The 19818-nt window shown below is 41.9% G+C and overlaps 1 protein-coding gene across 2 annotated transcripts in view; it reads right to left on the reverse strand.

The window, feature by feature from the left end:
- The window catches only part of LOC130295278 (complement component C6-like), an 87302-nt gene that overhangs the window by 15167 nt on the left and 52317 nt on the right, over positions 1 to 19818 (reverse strand). For both annotated transcript variants that reach the window (XM_056545889.1, XM_056545881.1), the window contains exons 9-12: positions 15357 to 15479; positions 11655 to 11821; positions 9889 to 10114; positions 4756 to 4927 (exon numbers count right to left, since the gene is read on the reverse strand). In XM_056545889.1, the coding sequence (XP_056401864.1) occupies positions 4756 to 4927; positions 9889 to 10114; positions 11655 to 11821; positions 15357 to 15479 (688 nt within the window). The remainder of the gene's footprint in view (positions 1 to 4755; positions 4928 to 9888; positions 10115 to 11654; positions 11822 to 15356; positions 15480 to 19818) is intronic.

The following is a 19818-nucleotide window of genomic DNA, read 5'->3' on the forward strand; positions in this document are numbered from 1 at the left end:
GGTTGACCTACACACCACCTGAGGTAGACCAGCTTCTCCTCTGCCAGGCACGGGGCAAATAATCACTCCGACGCAATGTTACGGATAACTGGCTTTACTGAGGTTGGAAAGATGGTACAATCCATTACAGCTCAGATTAGCATGAAGGAGATGAAGGGTGAACTTTGAGAAGCTTATGGGCTTGCTGGGACTTATAGTTGATTGGGCTGTATATGACTGACTTGACTTGTATGCAAGCCATTCTAGACTTGAGTGACTTGAGCTTGATTAACTTGATTGACTTGAATTGATCCCTGGACTTTAGTGCTTACCGCAAGGCTTTGACTTTCACCTGGGTACTGGGATTAACTGGTAGTAGATGCGTGGTTGCTGGACTAGGCCTCAGGCCTCCTTTAGAATAACCTCACAGACTCCTCAGACTTCTCTCATCTGTACCTCAGCATTAACTAACCTCTGTACTCTGGTTATACTATATATGGGGTTATACTATATATGGGAGCAATTTAGAAGGGTCCCATTGGCTGGATAGGTCACATGGTTCACCTTTGCATACTCCCCCTAACAACAAGGTCCACGACAACAGGTTTCTTAAAGTAACAAGTGCATAGAAAATACCAATAAATTTACTTTGCATAACATTGCATTATTATAGAGTCCTGAGGTACGTGGGCCCAAGATGGACATTGAAGCAGCATCTGCCACACAGGGCGGGCAGGAATACAGAAGAATACGTTATTCTGTACTGGGTCACCACACAATTAGAGTGGTTGTGCTGCTCTACTGCGAAGTGTAGATAGATAGATAGATAGAAAGATGTGTAGTAGCCCAGTGTGAGCTGTACCAGCTGCTATGCCACACTTAGTCAGGTGGTTGAAGTATTTTAGTATTATACAGTTTGCTGGACAGTAAAATGTGTGTTTCATGTGCTGATGGCCTGTCCAGTGTGCAGAGGCTTAACAATAGCATTAGCAAAAAACAGAATCCAATCACAAACAAGACTCCTAACCAATAGCTGCAAGAGTTGTCCAAACTCCACCCTCCTGGCCCTGGGATTAGAGGCGGAACTTCTTTCTCTTGAGTCAGTTTAGTGCCAAATAACTCCAGTTTTGTCTCATCTGTCCAAAAGACATTCTCCCAGAAGATTTACGGCTTGTCCTTTGGACAGTTGAGAGTTACAGGCATTGCCTGTTTGCAGTGACTGCCTCAAAAGGTTGTGCAACAAAATATTAAGGGATTGTTTGATGGAGTATGTACAGTATTTCACCTTCCTCCACTCCCTCTAGATCCGGGATCAGGACGCCTCATCTCAAGCCGGTCTCTGCTGACTGCCTGCTTTACGGCGGCTGGAGCTGTAGACATAACGTCACAACAACGCTCCTCCAATTACTAGACGCAGTGGTGTCTCACCTCGGCCAGTGATTGGAGAGCGCCACTGTCAGTTCCCCTGGCTGTAGACGCTACGTTCTGAAGCTTGGGGAAAAGCAGTGTCATCAGCCATGGACAGGGCACCCCAATACCGAAACTACGAGGGAGCAGGGGAAGGTGAGTAAAAGTTTTTATTATTTTGCTAGGGACAATAGTAAAATAAAAAACTGGACGACCCCTTTAGGTTCAGGGACCATCATTTCTGTCCAGGCCAGTTTTTTTTTTTTTTAAATGATTCTGTTGAACCACAATTCAGAAGCGATGTCAAATTTTCATAAATTTTCTGTAAATTTATATACATTATTAGTTTTGTCAGTTTTAAGTTATTTCAGGGATTATCGTGGGTTTTTCTGTCCTTAATGTATGGGGAACAACAATTTTGTTAATGTATCTATCTATCTATCTATCTACAAAAAAGCAAAGGAGAGCAACACTTCCCAGGATAAGGTGCACAGGTGCTGTCTGCAAAGAACCCAGTTCCAGAGTTCACAGTGTTTAGCAGCAAATAGGTAGCAGCAACTCCATTTAAAGTGCAAAAAGAGGTGTCTTTATTCATACAATAACTAACCATGGAAATAAGCCCAGAACTATCAAAGATAAATGCAAGGCACATGCTAAAACAGAGATAGTAGATTAAAAGCTCAAACAAAGAGTGTTTCACCCAAAGCTCCATGCAGCATGTGGACATGTAATCACCAGCCCAGAAGCTAGACTGGGCTCACCTTATGTAGACACACCCTAAGAGCTATTGGATAGAATGCCAAAGGCTTAACTATTCCCTGACCGGGGAACATATCACTGTTAAAACACAACCAAATCCAATAGCCACTGAACACAGACCAAGACAGACATGACATATCTATCTATCTATCTATCTATCTATCTATCTATCTATCTATCTATCTATCTATCTATCTCTCATATCTATCTATCTATATATCCCTCAAAGAAGTTGCAGCACACCCAAGCAGCATAAGGTGCAAAATAAGTGAGCTTTATTTGCCCATGTTATACAACGTTTCGATGGTATCACACCATCTTTGTCAAGCTTGACAAAAAAAACAAGGCAAGAATCAAAACTGTAGCTGCTGCCCAGCCTCAGCTCAAGCATCATTTTCTAGTGAGGTGCCTTCCTGCAAGGGGCTATGAAAAATGTCATTGGCAGGGAAAGGGTTAAAATTGTCTTTTTCCATACACCCTGTTAGTGAATTCACACTTCACACTTAAAGGGGTACTCCGTTGGAAAAAAAAAAGTTTTCAAATCAACTGGTGGCATAAAGTTAAACAGATTTGTAAATCACTTCTATTTAAAAATCTTAACCCTTCTAGTACTTATCAGCTGCTGTATAATACAGATATACTACAGAGAAATTTTTGAAATTCTTTCCAGCCTGACCACAGTGCTCTCTGCTGACACATCTGTCTGTATCAGGAACTGTCCAGAGCAGGAGAGGTTTTCTATGGAGATATTATTCTAATCTGGACAGTTCCTGACATGGACAGAGGTGTCAGCAGAGAGCACTGTTGTCAGACAGAAAAGACATTCACAAATTTCTCTGTTTCATACAGCAGCTAATAAGTACTGGAAGGATCAAGATTTTTTAATAGAAGTAATTTACAAATCTGTTCAACTTTTAGGCACCACTTGATTTGAAAACATTTGTTTTCTACTTGTTGCCGCCAGAGTTCCCCTTTAAAGGAAAACTAACAGCTGGTATACCTGCAGTAAACCGAATACACAGGGTTAAAGTGTGGATAAACTGGCTGTCAGTTTATCTTTAAAGAGGTACTCCGCTGATCCAAAGTATGAGGATAAGATGTCTGGTCGCGGGGGTCCTGCTGCTAGGCCGCAAACCCGCCCCCCGCGCGCGATCTCCCGCAGCACCCAGCGTTCTGAGCAAACACCGGATTCCTGTGGCAGTGGTTGTGACATCACGGTCACACCTCCTCCTGACATAACACCTCACCCCCTCCATCCATGTCTATAGACATGAATGGAGGGGGCGTGGCGTGATGTCACAAGGGGGGTGTGCCCGTGACATCACGATCACAGCCTCCAGGTCTGAGCATTCTGAACAAGATATTCAGAACAATGGAGCACCAGAGTACCCCTTTAACCATAGTGAAGAGCGGCTACAAAAACCATCTCTCCATTCGTCGGACCAGTTCTGTCCTGCATTGCTTAGACCACCGACCGAAATGAATGGACACTCTAATGCTTTATTTCTCCTGTGGAGGCACTGTAGGGAATTTTCTGCATATCACAGCTGATCACTGGAGGTCCTAAAAGAAGGGCAGACAGTGATCTGCTTATTGTCAAGGTATCCTTTTAACAATAAAGGATTGTCTAAGTGGAGAAACCTCTTTAGGGTACGTTCACACGTACGCAGATTTGATGCACAGGATTTTCTGCTGCAGATTTCAGTGTAAACTAGATGACTGAGCGCAGCTTCTAATCGGCAGTTACATATCCTGCGCATCAAATCTGCGCAGGATCCTGTATGTGTGAACGTACCCTTAAAGGAAATCTGTCACCAGTGTCACAAGCACCAACCTGGTACCGACAGGTAGTGCAGGTGACACTGATGACAATGGTACTTACCTTGTCCCGTTCCCTGCAGGGGATCTCCGGTAATCTCCTCCGTTAGCTTCAGCTCCGGCACGGCTTGGGGCACTGGTGGAGCTTAGTGATGTCACCGCTGTTGTTCTCTAGCAGCGGGACCCAGCAGAGGTGACGTCACTAAGCTCCGCCCATGCCCCAAACCATGCCGGAACTGAAGCTAACGGAGGAGATTACCGGAGATCCCCTGCACGGAATGGGACCAGGTAAGTACTGTTGTCATCAGTGTCACCTGCACTACCTGTCGGTACCGACAGGTTAGTGCAGGTGACACTGGTGACAGATTTCCTTTAAGTATGAAAATATCTAGTATTAAATGAGTTAAAACCTTAGTGTTTTTGCCAATTTACTGTTATTACTTTAGACAGCAAATGAGAAAAATCTGTCTACCTGCAGCCACCACTAGGGGAGCCCACTGAGTATGGACACTAGTGAAATCAATGGGGTTGTAAAATTCTGCAGTGAGCTCCCCCTAGTGGTGGCTGTAGGCAAACGTTATGACTGTTTTCTAGAAAGCAGGAAAAGCAGTTTAAAGGGGTACCCGCTGTTATCTACAATCCTTTGGACAGGGGATAAGATGTTTACAGCAGAGTACCCCTTTAATGCCTTTCCTTCCCACCACTGACCACATGGTAACCACATGGTTGGCCTCTATAGAATGCAGTTACTGTACAAAAATGCATAATACTATCCCCATCTTATTAACCTACTTGTCTTTAAAGAGAGAGATGTAGCAGTAATCTTCTTCGGTCTGTGGACCCTCGCATGCTTTGCCCCCATTACGGGGCGCAGGATTGTTACACACCCTTGTTCTCTTCCTATTTGAGAAGGCGTCACATGAGCTCCAGGCAGACCAGCAGCTCCAGGACCCATCAACCACAACTAGAGAATGTAAGACAACAATGGGTTAATCAAAGTTACACTAATCTGTGTATTATTGTACACTGTGTGAAGGTATTATTTATACACTGTATGATGCATTATTTTAGTACTGTATGAAGGTATTATTGGAGCACTCTATGGTGGTATTATTTGTACAATGTATGGTGTTATTATTTGTGATGGTATTATTTGTACATGTTATGGTGGCATTTTTTGTACACTGTATGATGGAATCATTGGAGCACTCTATGGTGATATTTTCTGAGCACTGTATGAAGGTATTATTGCAGCACTGTATGATAGTATTATTTGTAGACAGTATGGTGGCATTATTGTAACACTGTATGGTGATATTATTTGTACTATGTATGGTGGTATTATTTGTACATGGTATGGTGGTATTATTTGTGATGGTATTATTTGTACATGGTATGGTGGTATTATGTGTACAAGGTATGGTGGTATTGTTTGTACTATGTATGGTGGTGTTATTTGTACATGGTATGGTGGTATTATTTGTGATGGTATTATTTGTACATGGTATGGTGGTATTTTTTGTACACTGTATGATGAAATCATTGGAGCACTGTATGGTGGTATTATTTGTACACTGTATGATGGTAATATTTGAGCAGTGTATGATGGTGTCATTTTAGCACTGTATGGTGATGGTATTGTCATGGTATTATTTGATTACACCAAAACCCTCGGATTGGTACGCAGTGGATTTACCATAGATAGGATAACTGTTAGGGGCAGCGCTCTGGCCATTCATTCTGGCCGTGATCGCTGCCCCCTCCCTGGTCTCCCTGGCTCTGGGACTTGCGGTGCGGGACGCACCTGCACTCGTGTCCCAGGCATAACCATGAGCAACGCTCCGGCTGTGAGGTCTGGCCATGAGCGCACCCCTTCTAGTTCTCCTGTTGGCACTGGGACTCGCTATGCGGGGAGCTCCCGCATGCAAGTCCCGGGCATCCCCATACCTTCCTCTGTTCCCGGCCTCTCTGCTCCCCTGTCCCTAGGGTGTGCGTGCGCCAGCATTGCTAGATTTAAAGGCCAGTACGCCCTTAATTGGTGTCCTGCTGGTGGTACTCTATATTAGTCCGGCACTTCCCTAGTGTGGTGCCAGATCTTCATGCCTTGTGCCCTTCGTTTGTGACCTGACCTTGCTCCTTTGCCACCTGCCTCCTGACCTAGTGCCTGTGACCTGACTACGCTCCTTTGCCGCCTGCCTGCTGACCTTGTGCCTGTGACTTGACTACGCTACTTTTCTGCCTGCCTTGCGTCTGACTTCGCCTTCTTCTGTGCCAAGCATCACCTGGCAACCTGTGTGGACGGATCGTGCCAGGAGTAGCGACCTGGGTGCTGTCTGCCGCTGCAAGTCCATCCCGCTTTGCGGCGGGCTCTGGTGAAAACCAGCAGCACCTTAGACTCTGCTCCCTGGTACGATTCAGTCATAGTCCACACAGTACAGGGGATCCATCTCTCCTCTGCCGTTACGGTAAGATCTTTACAATAACAAAAAGGAACTTATATAAGCTGGCTCTGATGTCCGGAGCAACAGTAGATCCTTGTCCCTTGACAAAGCCGATTTGCTCGGGGAAATGTCAGGGAGGACTATGATTTAGTTGTTTTAAATAGCTAAGTTACTGACAAACAGGGGATGAACAACTGAATTGAGGCAGACAGTGTATAAAGGGGAAACAATACCCACAGAAGTGCTGCAGCACTGGAAATTGAAGAAAATATCCCAGTTAACACTACATGCCAAAGTAGGGCTATTAGCCCATGCAATACCCCTTAAAGGGGTACTTTGCTGCTAGACATCTTATCCCCTATCCAAGGGATATCCCTTGTGACTCCGGCCTCTGGCTTCAAGCGTTCTGAACAAAATGTTCAGAACACTGGAGCACCGGAGTACCCCTTTAATGGTCAGGTGAACATTGTGGGGGAGATTTAATGTGTGTCTGTCTGCAGCCACTTCACAGCCTTTTGTCTTTGCTGTCTTTTTGGCTTATGTGTGCCAAATTTACCAAAACGGTGCACAGACTTTGATAAATTTTGCCCAAATGAAGAATCATCTCAGATCTTGCTGCAGGATGTAATTTTTCTAAGACAAGGCTGAAGTCATAAGAATTAGCGTTTTTTTTTTTTTTTTTTTTAAGTTTGCGCCTTATTTTTGTACCTTTTAAAAAGATGCAGTTATTAAATCTTGTCCACCTCACAGTCAAGAATGAAGCACTGCATTTCACAGTCACTTTTGCCATAGTTGTCTATTTTGAAATTGCGCAAAATGTTTGTGCAAAAACTAACTGCGCAAACATTTTGGCAAATACAGGTAGAAGAAACAGACATGGTCGCACATCTACAATCTTATATAATGATCTAATTGCTTCTTAGCATAATATCAAAAACTAACAGGTTGTTAGTATACATTTTTGATCAAAAAGTACAAGCCCACTCGCCACGTCAAGGCCACCTATTTAAAGTGGGTCCCTAACGTCCCTACCATAAAATGGCGGAGCACTGGGCGGCGACCACCACCGCCGCGACACCAGTACCCACGCGGGGGAAGTGAGCTGTAGCACCTTGTTCACACTGGTGTGGTGCTGTGCGGCGTCCGTTGCTGCCGTGGCGCCGTGTCTGCGGGGAGGTGCGACCCATGGACTGGTTTGAGTGGCATTGGGGCCGCTCTGCCAGTGGGTCGTTCCCCCTGTGGGCACTGGTGTCGCGGCGGTGGTGGTCGCCGCCCAGTGCTACACCATTTTATGCTAGGGACGTTAGGGACCCACTCTAAATAGGTGGCCTTGACGTGGCGAGTGGGCTTTGTACTTTTTGATCAAAACGTATATACTAACAACCTGTTAGTTTTTGAAATTATGCTGAGAAGCAATTGGATCATTGTGCAAGATTGTAGATGTGCACCATGTCTGTTTTCTACCTGAATTCCCATTTTGGCGAATAAAATGTCAGGAAGGCAATGATAAATATCCCTCTGTGTTTTTAAATAAATGTTAATTTTGTAATTTAGAAAATATTTTAAAGTGACATAAACTTAAGTTTTAAATAGGGGGGTATCTGGCAATTGGGGATTAGTCCCCTTGGGCTTAGGCCCTTAAGGGGTTTTGGTGTAATCATATTCATATTCTCCTGAGTTGACCAGGTGCCTACAGCAACCAATCAGATACCTTTTATTTTTTATTTTCAGAGGCCTTTTTATTTTAAAATAAAGAATCGATCTGAGATGGAATTATTTAAGCTCTGTATAGTGGTATCATGTGCGCACTATGTGATGGTATTATTTAAGCTCTGTATAGTGGTATTATGTGTACACTGTGTGATGGTATTATTTAAGCGCTGTATAGTGGTATTATTTGTACACTATGTGGTGGTATTATTTAAGCTCTGTATAGTGGTATTATTTGTATACTGTGTGATGGTGATATTTAAGCTCTGTATAGTGGTATTATGTGTACACTGTTTGAAGGTGTTATTTAAGATCTTTATAGTGGTATTATTTGTACACTGTGTGATGGTATTATTTAAGCTCTTTATAGTGGTATTATTTGTACACTGTGTGATGGTATTATTTAAGCTCTGTATAGTGGTATCATGTGCCCACTATGTGATGGTATTATTTAAGCTCTGTATAGTGGTATTATTTGTACACTGTGTGATGGTGTTATTTAAGCTCTGTATAGTGGTTTTATTTGTACACTGTGTGGTGGTATTATTTAAGCTCTGTATAGTGGTATTATTTGTACACTGGGTGATGGTATTATTTAAGCTCTGTATAGTGGTATTATGTGTGCACTGTGTGATGGTGTTATTTACGCTCTGTATAGTGGTATTATGTGTACACTGTGAGATGTATTATTTAAGCTCTGTATAGTGGTATTATGTGTACACTGTGTGATGGTATTATTTAAGCTTTGTATAGTGGTATTATTTGTACACTGTGTGATGGTATTATTTAAGCTCTGTATAGTGGTATTATGTGTGCACTGTGTGATGGTGTTATTTACGCTCTGTATAGTGGTATTATGTGTACACTGTGAGATGTATTATTTAAGCTCTGTATAGTGGTATTATGTGTACACTGTGTGATGGTATTATTTACGCTCTGTATAGTGGTATTATGTGTACACTGTGAGATGTATTATTTAAGTCTGTATAGTGGTATTATTTGTACACTGTTTGGTGTTATTATTTAAGCTCTGAATAGTGGTATTATTTGTACACTGTGTGATGGTATTATTTAAGCTTTGTATAGTGGTATTATGTGTACACTGTGTGATGGTATTATTTATGCTTTGTATAGTGGTATTATGTGTACACTGTGTGGAGTGATCATCTGTGCTCTGTATGATGGAATTATATATTTTACCAGCATATGATTTTTCTATATGGGTCTTAGAATCAGGAAGTGTATGGCATGAATACTTCTATACTGTATGGTGGCACAGTACATAACAAAAGAAGTGGTTGGATATACATAGTAAAGCACATGACACCATCCCTTATATGGCTTAGATGGTTGAGTACATCAGCAGCATGAATCTAGACTAGTGGTCTCAAAACTGTGGCCTTCCAGCTGTTGTAAAACAACAACTCCCAGCATGCCCGGACAGCCATCGGCATGCTGGGAGTTGTAATTTTACAACAGCTGGAGGGCCCAAGTTTGGAGAACGCAGGGAGATTTATCAAAATCTGTGCATAGTAAAAATATATTAGTTGCCCATAGCAATCAGATCGCTTTTTTCATTTGCGAAAAGGCCTCTGAAAAAGGAAAGAAGCAATCTGATTGGTTTCTATGGGCAGCAACTTTTCCACTGGACAGGTTTTGATATATCTCCCCCTCTGTCTATATATTGGGAGACACATCGGGGTGCAAGATGGATCCATACGAAATCTTTCCCACCCGACAGGAGGCCGGGCTAGCACGCATTAGAATCACTTACCTGAATTGTAATCTGGGGCCCGTTTCTCACAACTTTCTCCGTAAGTCCCAGGCTGGCAGACGCAGTGACACTCGGTGTCCACCAATATGGTCCTGGCATTATTAGGGCACGGCGAGCACCGGCAAGGGTCAAACTTTCCTAAATACTCATCAAATGCTTTCAGGAGGTTGCGTCGTTTTGTCACCGCACAAGGGATCCCGGTCACCAGATCCACAATGGGCTTTGCCTACATAATAAATAATTGGGAGATAGCAGTGGTATGCAGAAGGGGGTGGGGGGATAACATAGTTAATCACATTTTTATATACTTTAGGATGATTTGGGGGTCCTAGAAGTGGACTTATTATTTCTTTAAAGGGGTGCTCCAGTGTTTTTTTTTTTTTTTTTTTAAATTAACTGGTGCCAGAAAGTTAAACAGATTTTTTAATTACTGCTATTAAAAAATCTTAATCCTTCCAGGATTATTAGCTGTTGAATACTACAGAGGAAATTATTTTCTTTTTGGAACACAGAGCTCTCTGCTGACATCATGACCACAGTGCTCTCTGCTGACATCTCTGTCCATTTTGAGAACTGTCCAGAGTAGGAGAAAATCCCCATAGAAAACATATGCTGTCTGGACAGTTCATAAAATGGACAGAAATGTCAGCAGAGAGCACTGTGGTCATGATGTCAGCAGATGTACCAAAAATAAAAAAATTTCCTCTGTAGTATTCAGCAGCTAATATGTACTGAAAGGATTAAGATTTTTTTTAATAGAAATCATTTACAAATCTGTTTAACTTTTTGGCACCAGTTGATGTAAAAAAAAATTAATAATAATAAGTTTACCACTGGAGTACCCCTTTAATTTACTTATTTTAATTTAATTTATTTATGTATCAATTTTTTTTATCTAATTTGAATATTTATTTATTTAAATGTATTGTATTTTATTTATTTATTTAAATGTATGTTATTTATTTATTTAAATAATTACATTTATTTTTTTTTATTTGACTATGCTACAGGGGCTGTAACGTTAGTGTAGGTCATAATATAGTGTCTGTACCTGTATGTGATGGTTTTCTCACAATTCTTCTCTGATTTTCACTGCAATATTTATTTTTACCAGCCAACAAAATGACTGTTGTCTCAGATTTTTCCCAGGTTGCAATGCGGCTGAGACCTGACTCACTAGTCATTTGATGACAGGGAGCCTGTCTGCTTCAATGGGTGGAGCGATCGCTTGGTGGGAGAGAGATCAATCTGCAACAGCTGTAGGCACCCTGATTGAAAACCACACTGATTTGAATGGATGCAACTCATTTATGTTTCAATGGGTGGGGTGGCTGATGTGTGGGAGGGAGGAAGATGGAATTGTGGGATTTGTAGTCAAAAAAAGAAAAGTCAAACAAGAAATACAAGTTCACAAAAAGCTAGCCACAGTGTTATGTTAATCTCACAACATAGCCATTTATCCCCAAGACAATCGCAGATCCTTCCTAAGCATGTCCACTACTGTCTGCCAGATACGTACTAAAATCACTTTATGGTGGAGAACCCCTTTAAAAGTATGTTATTCATTTAAATAAATTTATTTTATTTATTTATTTATATTTAATTCATTTAAATTATTTTTTACATTTATTTTTTTACTTTTTTAAATGATTTATTTAATTTTATTTAAATTTTTTTTATTTATCCCTTTTTTTATTATTATTATTAGTATTATTATTATTTTTTTTATCTATTGCTCTGATTTACATCTCCTGCTTTTCCTTTACCTCAAAATTAACCAGCACGGGGTTATCCACTGTCGATGCTTTCCAGTTTCCATACACATCATGTCCCGGCAAGGATCCCTTCTTCTGCCAGGCTAGTTTAGCAGCATATTCCGCCCTGCCGCCCTTTACAAACGATATTGATTTTTCTGACGATTGTAGAAAAGAACCTTTGAGAAAAGAAAGTCTGGGTTAGTGAAGGGAGTGAGGCCTGATACAATAGAAAGAAGTTTACTCTCTGCGACCCACCACCCATTTAGCTGGACGCAGGCATCTTGGATACAGTGTGACCCCCTACAAGGATATCTGTAGCAATACCCTATGCCATCGTTTCCCAACCAGGATGCCTCCAGCTGTTGCAAAACTACAACCCCCAGCATGCCCGGACAGCCTTTGGCTGTCCGGGCATGCTGGGAGTTGTAGTTTTGCAACAGCTGGAGGCACCCTGGTTGGGAAACATTGCCCTATGCATTGAATCGAAGTCATCCACCAGCCCTGGGGGTCTGAGACGCAGGCTACATTCAGACTACAAATCTTCGTCATATTCCGGGCAGGAATGCCATCTGCAGCGGGCACCGTTGAAATCCGTTGGCACTGGGACCGCGCATATATGTGCCAACCCCATGCAGATTTCCGCCACATAAATTCTGCAGTGTGCATGGCGTAGCAGAATCCCATTAAAGACTAGTGTTGAGCGGCATAGGCCATATTCGAATTTTCGATATTTCGCGAATATATGGACGAATATTCGTCATATATTCGCTAAATTCGCATATTCTTAATATTCGCGTTTTATTTTCGCGTATGTGAAATTTTGCATATGCGAAAAATTTGCATATACAAAAATTAGCATATGCGAAAATTTGTAAATGCCAAAATTTGCTTATGAAAATTTTCGCATATGCGAAAATTCGCACGCCAGTCTCACACAGTAGTATTGAGCCTTCTTTACACCACACAAGCTGGAAGCAGAGAGGGGTGATCACTGTGATGTGTACTGTGAAAAACAAAACAAAACAAAAAAAAAGAATATTCGTAATTGCGAATATATAGTGCTATATTCGCAAATTCTCGAATATGTGATATTCGCGAATAAAATTCGCATTGCGAATATTCGCGAGCAACACTATTAAAGACAATGGGGGAGATTTATCAAAACCTGTGCAAAGGAAAAGTTGCCCAGTTGCCCATAGCAACCAATCAGATCACTTCTTTCATTTTACAGAGGCCTTGTTAAAAGTGAAAGAAGCCAGCTGATTGGTTGCTATTGGCAACAGGGCAATTTTTCCTCTGCACAGTTTTTGATAAATCTCCCCCTATGTCGCCTCACATCCCTTTTGCATAACCCCCCTACTAACCCCTAAGCTTGCAATTGTGTGGAACCACAAGTCTCAGCTGAACACCCGTGTAATCCCAGCTGTACCCCCACACAAAACAGACCACACACATTCAAAGTCTATATCATGGCCTTCACCTACCATGCGTTATTGATCATACTGGTGCCCTTTTTGGGCCCTCATGAGTTTTAGGGCCTGGGTACGCCACTTATCGCTACACCTCTGGCAGATGCTTCTACATTCGTAAATGCATGCACTTAAAGGGGTACTCCGGTGGAAAACAATAAATATATATTTTAAATCAACTGGTGCCAGAAACAGATTTGTAAATTACTTCTATTTAAAAATCTTAATCCTTCCAGTACTTATCAGCTGCTGTATACTACAGAGGAAGTTCTTTTCTTTTTGAATTTCTTTCCAGTCTGACCCTAGTGCTCTCTGCTGACACCTCTGTCCATATCAGGAACTGTCCAGGGCAGGAAAGGTTTCCTATGGGGATTTGCTCCTACTATGGACAGTTCCTGACATTAACAGAGGTGTCAACAGAGAGCACTGTGGTCAGACAGAAAAGAAATTCCAAATGAAAAGAAGTTTCCTTTGGAGCATACAGCCGCTGATAAGTACTAATAAGTTATAAATCGCGGGGGTGGGGGGATATGGGGTGGTCATTGGGTTGTTTCTGACTGCTGGGACCACCGCGAACTCCTGTACGGGGACATAGTAACATAGTTCATAAGGTTGAAAAAAGATCAGAGTTCATCAAGTTCAACCTATATCCCTAATGAGTCCCTACTGAGTTGATCCAGAGGAAGGCAAAAAAAAAAAAAACTCATACTAGAGGTAAAAATTCCTTCCCGACTCCAAATATGGCATCAGAATAAATCCCTGGATCAACATTCTGTCCTTATAAATCTAATATACATAACCAGCAATGTTATTACTTTCCAAAAATGCACCCAGAACCCTTTTGAACTCTTTTACAGAATTCCCCATGACCACCTCCTCCGGGAGAGAATTAAACAGTCTCACTGCTCTAACAGTAAAGAACCCCCGTCTGTGCTGGTGTAGAAACCTTCTTTCCTCTAAACGGAGAGGAGGAGAGGATGCCCCCTTGTTATAGATACAGTCCTGGGTATAAATAGATCATGGGAGAGATCACTGTACTGTCCCCTGATATATTTAATATAGTTTTCCTCCCCATGTGCATTACCTTACATTTATCAGGATGCGGCAGTATACTGAAAGGGAGGGTTCCATCCTCGCATGAAATGGTGGCCGACACGCCCCCTCCATGTATCCTGCTGAGGACAACAGACCGATTCCTGCAGACTGCTGCGACCCCGTACAGGAGATTGCAGGGGGCCCCAGCAGTCGGACCCCCCCCCCCCCCCCCCACGATCTATAACTTATGCCTTACCCTTCTGATAGGGGATAAGTTATATTGCCCTACAGTTCTCCTTTACGTTGGTGAAACCCATAGGTTTTCTCCTGTTATAACATGGATCTTTGCTCATTAAAGGGTACCTCTCATCCAAAAAAAAATTTTGATATATTATAGATTAATGTATGCAGAATAACTTTACAATTGCATGCTATTAAAAAATATGCTTCTTTCTATTTATTTTTCCACTTTGAAGAAATGACCACTAGGGGTCTCCCTACCAGTCCTGGCAGCAAGCATTTCAGACTCATGCTGGAGTCCTAAACACTACGAGCTGCCAGTCTGCTTTGTTCACAAAGGAGAACACTCAGAGCTGCCAGCCTGCTTTGTTCACAGCCTGTTTGGCTGTGAACAAAGCAGGCTGACAGCTCTGAGTGTTTAGGACTCCAGCATGAGTCAGAAATGCTTGCTGACAGGACTGATCGGGAAAAATACAATAGAAAGAAGCATATTTTTCATTAACATGCTATTGGAAAGTTATTCAACATTCATTAATCTAAAATATATCAAAAGTTTATTTGATGAGAGGTACCCTTTAATACTTTGTGACAAGTTTCTAATAAAGTAAAATTTAATCCTTACAGGATCAGAAAAACATGGCTGCTTTCTTCCAATAAACAGTGCCAACCCTGTACACAGGTTGTGTGCGGTATTACAGCTAAGTCCCATTTACATCAATGACAGCAGCTATATACAGTGTATATATATATATATATATATATATATATATATATACATACATATATATATATATATATATATATATGTTTTTTTTATCCTTTTTTTTATAATCTCTTTATTGTCTGGCAGATATATGAAGTACTACACGGCAATGTCTGAAAAGGTGGACAGAGCTCATCTAGTACAAAATGTGTAGAATACCACATAGACATTACTTGCACTGGTATTTAATCAGGGTTTGTTTACCTTCATATTTCTCGCTCATTTTGTTGGTTCTGCATATGTGTTTCTCTGATTTTATGGGAATAAAAAGAATCCACACAGTTGTTTCTGATCTGGAACATTCCGTTGATTCCTCAGATGTCATACCTAAAGGAAGATACATTGAGAACGTGAATCCTGCTGTAAAAAATGTGATCGAACCATAGTAAGGTTCTACGATACCTCTAAGATCTACATAGATAAAGCCAGGCTTCATTCATATTTTGACCACAACTAAATCTGATTTCTGAAGGTAGATAACCAGAAGAAATCCACACAAACACGGAGATAGAGATGAGCGAACTTACAGTAAATTTGATTCGTCACAAACTTCTCGGCTCAGCAGTTGATGACTTTTCCTGCATAAATTAGTTCAGCTTTCAGGTGCTCCGGAAAAGGTGGATACAGTCCTAGAAAAGAGTCTCCTAGGACTGTATCCACCTTTTCCAGCTCACCGGAGCACCTGAAAGCTGAACTAATTTATGCAGGAAAAATCATCAACTGCCGAGCCGAGAAGTTCGTGACTAATTGAATTTACTGTAAGTTTGCTCATCTCTACATGGAGACAACATAGAAACTGTCCTTGGTGAAAATTGAACCTGGGACTCCAGCACTGCAAGGTAACAATACTAACCACTGAGCCACTGATATAAGGTGCCAATAGACCCCAAATCTAATGCTCAGAGTAGTGTTAGGCGCGAATATTCGCATTTCAAATTTTTATCACGAATATTGCAAATTCACAAATATAGCGAATATATTAGCTATATATTCGAAATGACAAATATTCACTTTTTTCTGCATATGTGCATATTTGCATATGTGAATATTTGCATGTTCCTTCTTTTCACTTGTGGGCCAATTAGAATGATGCAAACACACTTGTCAGAGGTTATCAACAACATCCCTAGCAACCAATAGTAAAGTTGCCCACCCCCTCACTGTTTTCTTCCTTGAATACGCGGATATGCGAATATAACGAATATGCCAAATTAGCGAATATAGGATGAATATTCGTCTATATATTCGTGAAAAATTGCGTATTTGAATATGGGCAATGCCGCTGATCTCTCGTTCAGAGTACAGAGGGGCCATTTGTGGACAACATAGGAAAGGAATAGTGAAGTTGACAAATACATCAACTTTTAGAATTATCCTATTTGCCACTTTGTAATAGATGTTTTATTTACTAATAGACCTCATCTAGCTTATGCAATTTACTCATCAAGAATTATACTGTTAATATGTAGAAAAATAGGAAATATCCAAGAACAGAAATACCTATGTAGATCAAGGCATCCTGAATATATATAATATATGTTATATAATGTTAAATAATAGGAAACATCCACTTACAAAGTCATACACCAAGATCAAGGCATTCCAAATATACGCAATAGAATATATCGGGTATAAGTTTAACCCCTTAAGGACGCAGACCTTGTTCACCTTAAGGACTGAGCCCTTTTTCGCAATTATGACCACCGTCACTTTACGAATTAATAACGCGAAAACGCTTTTACCGAATATTCTGATTCTGAGATAGTTTTTTCAGGACATATTCTACTTTATTTTGGTGGTAAATTTTCGGTGTTAATTGCATCCTTTTTTGGTGAAAAATCCCAAAATTTCATGAAAACTTGTAAAGGAAAATGGATATTCCAAATACATTTTATTTTTCTTCACAAACACAATATGTCCACTTTATGTTGGCATCATAAAATGGACATACTTTTGCTTTTTGAAAAAATTAGAGGGCTTCAAAGTAGAGCAGCAATTTTCAAAAATGTCATGAAAATTGCTAAATCTGAAGGGACAGATGTTACTGAACTACAACTCCCAGCATGCCTGGGCAGTCGAGGCATGCTGAGAGTTGTAGTTTGGCAACATCTGGAGGGCTACTGTTTGGGCACCACTGTAACAGTGGTCTCCAAACTGTGACCCTCCAGATGTTGCAAAACTACAACTCCCAGCATGCCCAGACAGCCAAAGGCTGGGAGTTGCAGTTTGGCCCCCCCTAGTGGTTATCACAGTAAATATCGATTTACTTTCACTTTCAATTCCCCACCCCCCACTGTAGATTCCCTACCTGATCAGGATCCAGCAGGCTCCAGCGAAGATCCCAGGTCCCCAGGCATCTTCTCCTGCAGGTACGGCCTCCATCTTCTTCCCAGAGCCCCTCGACATCCAGGGGCGGGCAGAACGGGGGGTTGCCATGGCAACCCCCTGTCCTGCACTGCCATTGGTCAGAACTCCGTTCTGACTAATGCCAGGGGATAGGAGTAGATCGCAGCCTTGCGACCTCACTCCTATCCTTTAGGCTGATCGGGGCTGTTGCTGACAGCTCCGATCAGCCCTATTTTCCGGGTGATCGGGTCATCAGAGACCCGATCAGCCCGGAATTGGAGAAAATCGCATGTCTGAATTGACATGCGATTTTCTCCGATCGCCGACATGGGGGGTCACAGGACCCCCCTGGGCGATGTGCCAGGGTGCCTGCTGAATGATTTCAGCAGGCATCCGGCTCCGGTCCCCAACCGGCTAGCGGTGGGGACTGGATTTCCCACGGGCATATGGATACGCCCTCAGTCCTTAAGGACTCGGAATGCAGGGCGTATCCATACGCCCTGTGTCCTGAAGAGGTTAAGTCCACGCGCGTGCGCGCATATGAAACAAATGAACAGGGATTCTTAAGTTCGTGCGCATGCGCGAGTATAAGGAACATCACGAGAAAACGCGATGACGCAGTGCCGCAATGTCAGGTGGAAGCACAGTCATGTGATAAAGCTGTCACATGATCATAACAAGAGATCATGTGATACATGACGTGGCGGTATGCAATAGGCCAGAGAGCACCGGAAATGCGATTGCGCGGAACCGGAAGTGATGTCAGAACAAGAGTCTATAAATATACAAGCGTAAAAGATTTTCGGCATTAGTCTACAGCCCTTGACAAAGCCAGGTCATCTGGCGAAACGTTGGGGAGGCTGGTGGAAATGATTTTAGACAGAGACTCTCTATAGGGAGGAGTATTACATTGAAAAGTTGAAACTCATGGGACCGCAAAAACTCCGGGCAATATGATATAAGTTAATGGGGAAGTATTATATAATAGGGATAATATGGAGGGAAAGCTAGACCCCTGAATTTAAGAAGGAGTGAGAGGCCTTCAAACACTGTTATCCCTAACCCCTAATAAACCAGCAGTAACTGGTATAAAAATCAGGAGTAGTGCCCAGTAGTTCAGTACTACAATCTCCAAATTGTATACCATAGAGAATCTCTGAAAGTTTTAAATATTGTTAATCCATTTATGAATATATGGTTTTAAAGCATACCAATAAAAGAGTGGTTTTATTGAGAACCTAGAGAAGGGTATTAATCCCTGAGGAGGGTTAGCCCTACAAAGGGTTTTGCAATTTATATTATATAACATAGGAAATGGACAGATGAAAAGTGGATCTATGAATGAGTGTTTTCTCGTTCGTCTGCTGGTTGTTTGCCCTTTTACATAGGCCGATTTTTGGGAACGTGCCTTTTTATGAATGCTCATTCACTAGATAATCTGCCCATGTAAAAAGGCTTTTGCTTGCCCTCCCATAGCCCTGCACTCCTACAGCCAGATACCGGTGACTGTCTTTCTGGTGTCTCAAACATCATGTCCTCCCTTTATCTGAAACTAAATCTTTCTAGAACAGAACTCATTGTATTTCCTCCATTGACTAATGTACTTTAACCTGACATTTCCATCTCGATGTGGGGTACTACCATAACTCCTGGGCTGCACGCTCGCTGTCTTGGAATTGTTATAGACTCCGATCTGTCTTTCACTTCCTATATTCATTCCTTTTTACATTCTTGTCACCTGCACCTCAAAAACATCTCCAAAATCTGTTGCTGTGATTCATTCTTTCCTTGACTAATGTAAGTCTTTACTAATAGGCCTTCCCTTCTCTAAACTCTCCCCTCTCCAGTCCATCCTAAGTGCCGCAGCCAGACTCCTCTTCCCCTCCAGTTGTAACAATGATGCCTCCTCCCTGTGTCAGTCACTACACTAGTTACCTATTCTGTCCAGAATAGAGTATAAAATCCTTAGTCTCACCCACAAAGCTCTCCACAGTGCTGCACCTCCCTACATGTCCTCCCTCATCTCTGTCTACCATCCTTCACGTGCTCTCCCTTCTCCGCTATAATCGGAACCTCTCACTCCCATCTCCAAAACATTGCTTAGGCTGCACAAGTTCTCTGAGATGTGATACCCTGGACCGTCAGACTTATGCCCAACATCCACAGTCCAAATATGAAGAGTAAATGCTGGCACTGCCAAGATCACCGTGGAACAAGACTTGTATGTATATTACCTCTGAACAGCAGAATGGCACCAAAAAGGATCCGGTGGTGCACACGTCAGCTCCAATAGACTTGTAGAAATCCAATAATGTGAGAA

This window comes from Hyla sarda, chromosome 1, assembly GCF_029499605.1.
Source record: "Hyla sarda isolate aHylSar1 chromosome 1, aHylSar1.hap1, whole genome shotgun sequence".
Classification (NCBI taxonomy): Eukaryota; Metazoa; Chordata; class Amphibia; order Anura; family Hylidae; genus Hyla; species Hyla sarda.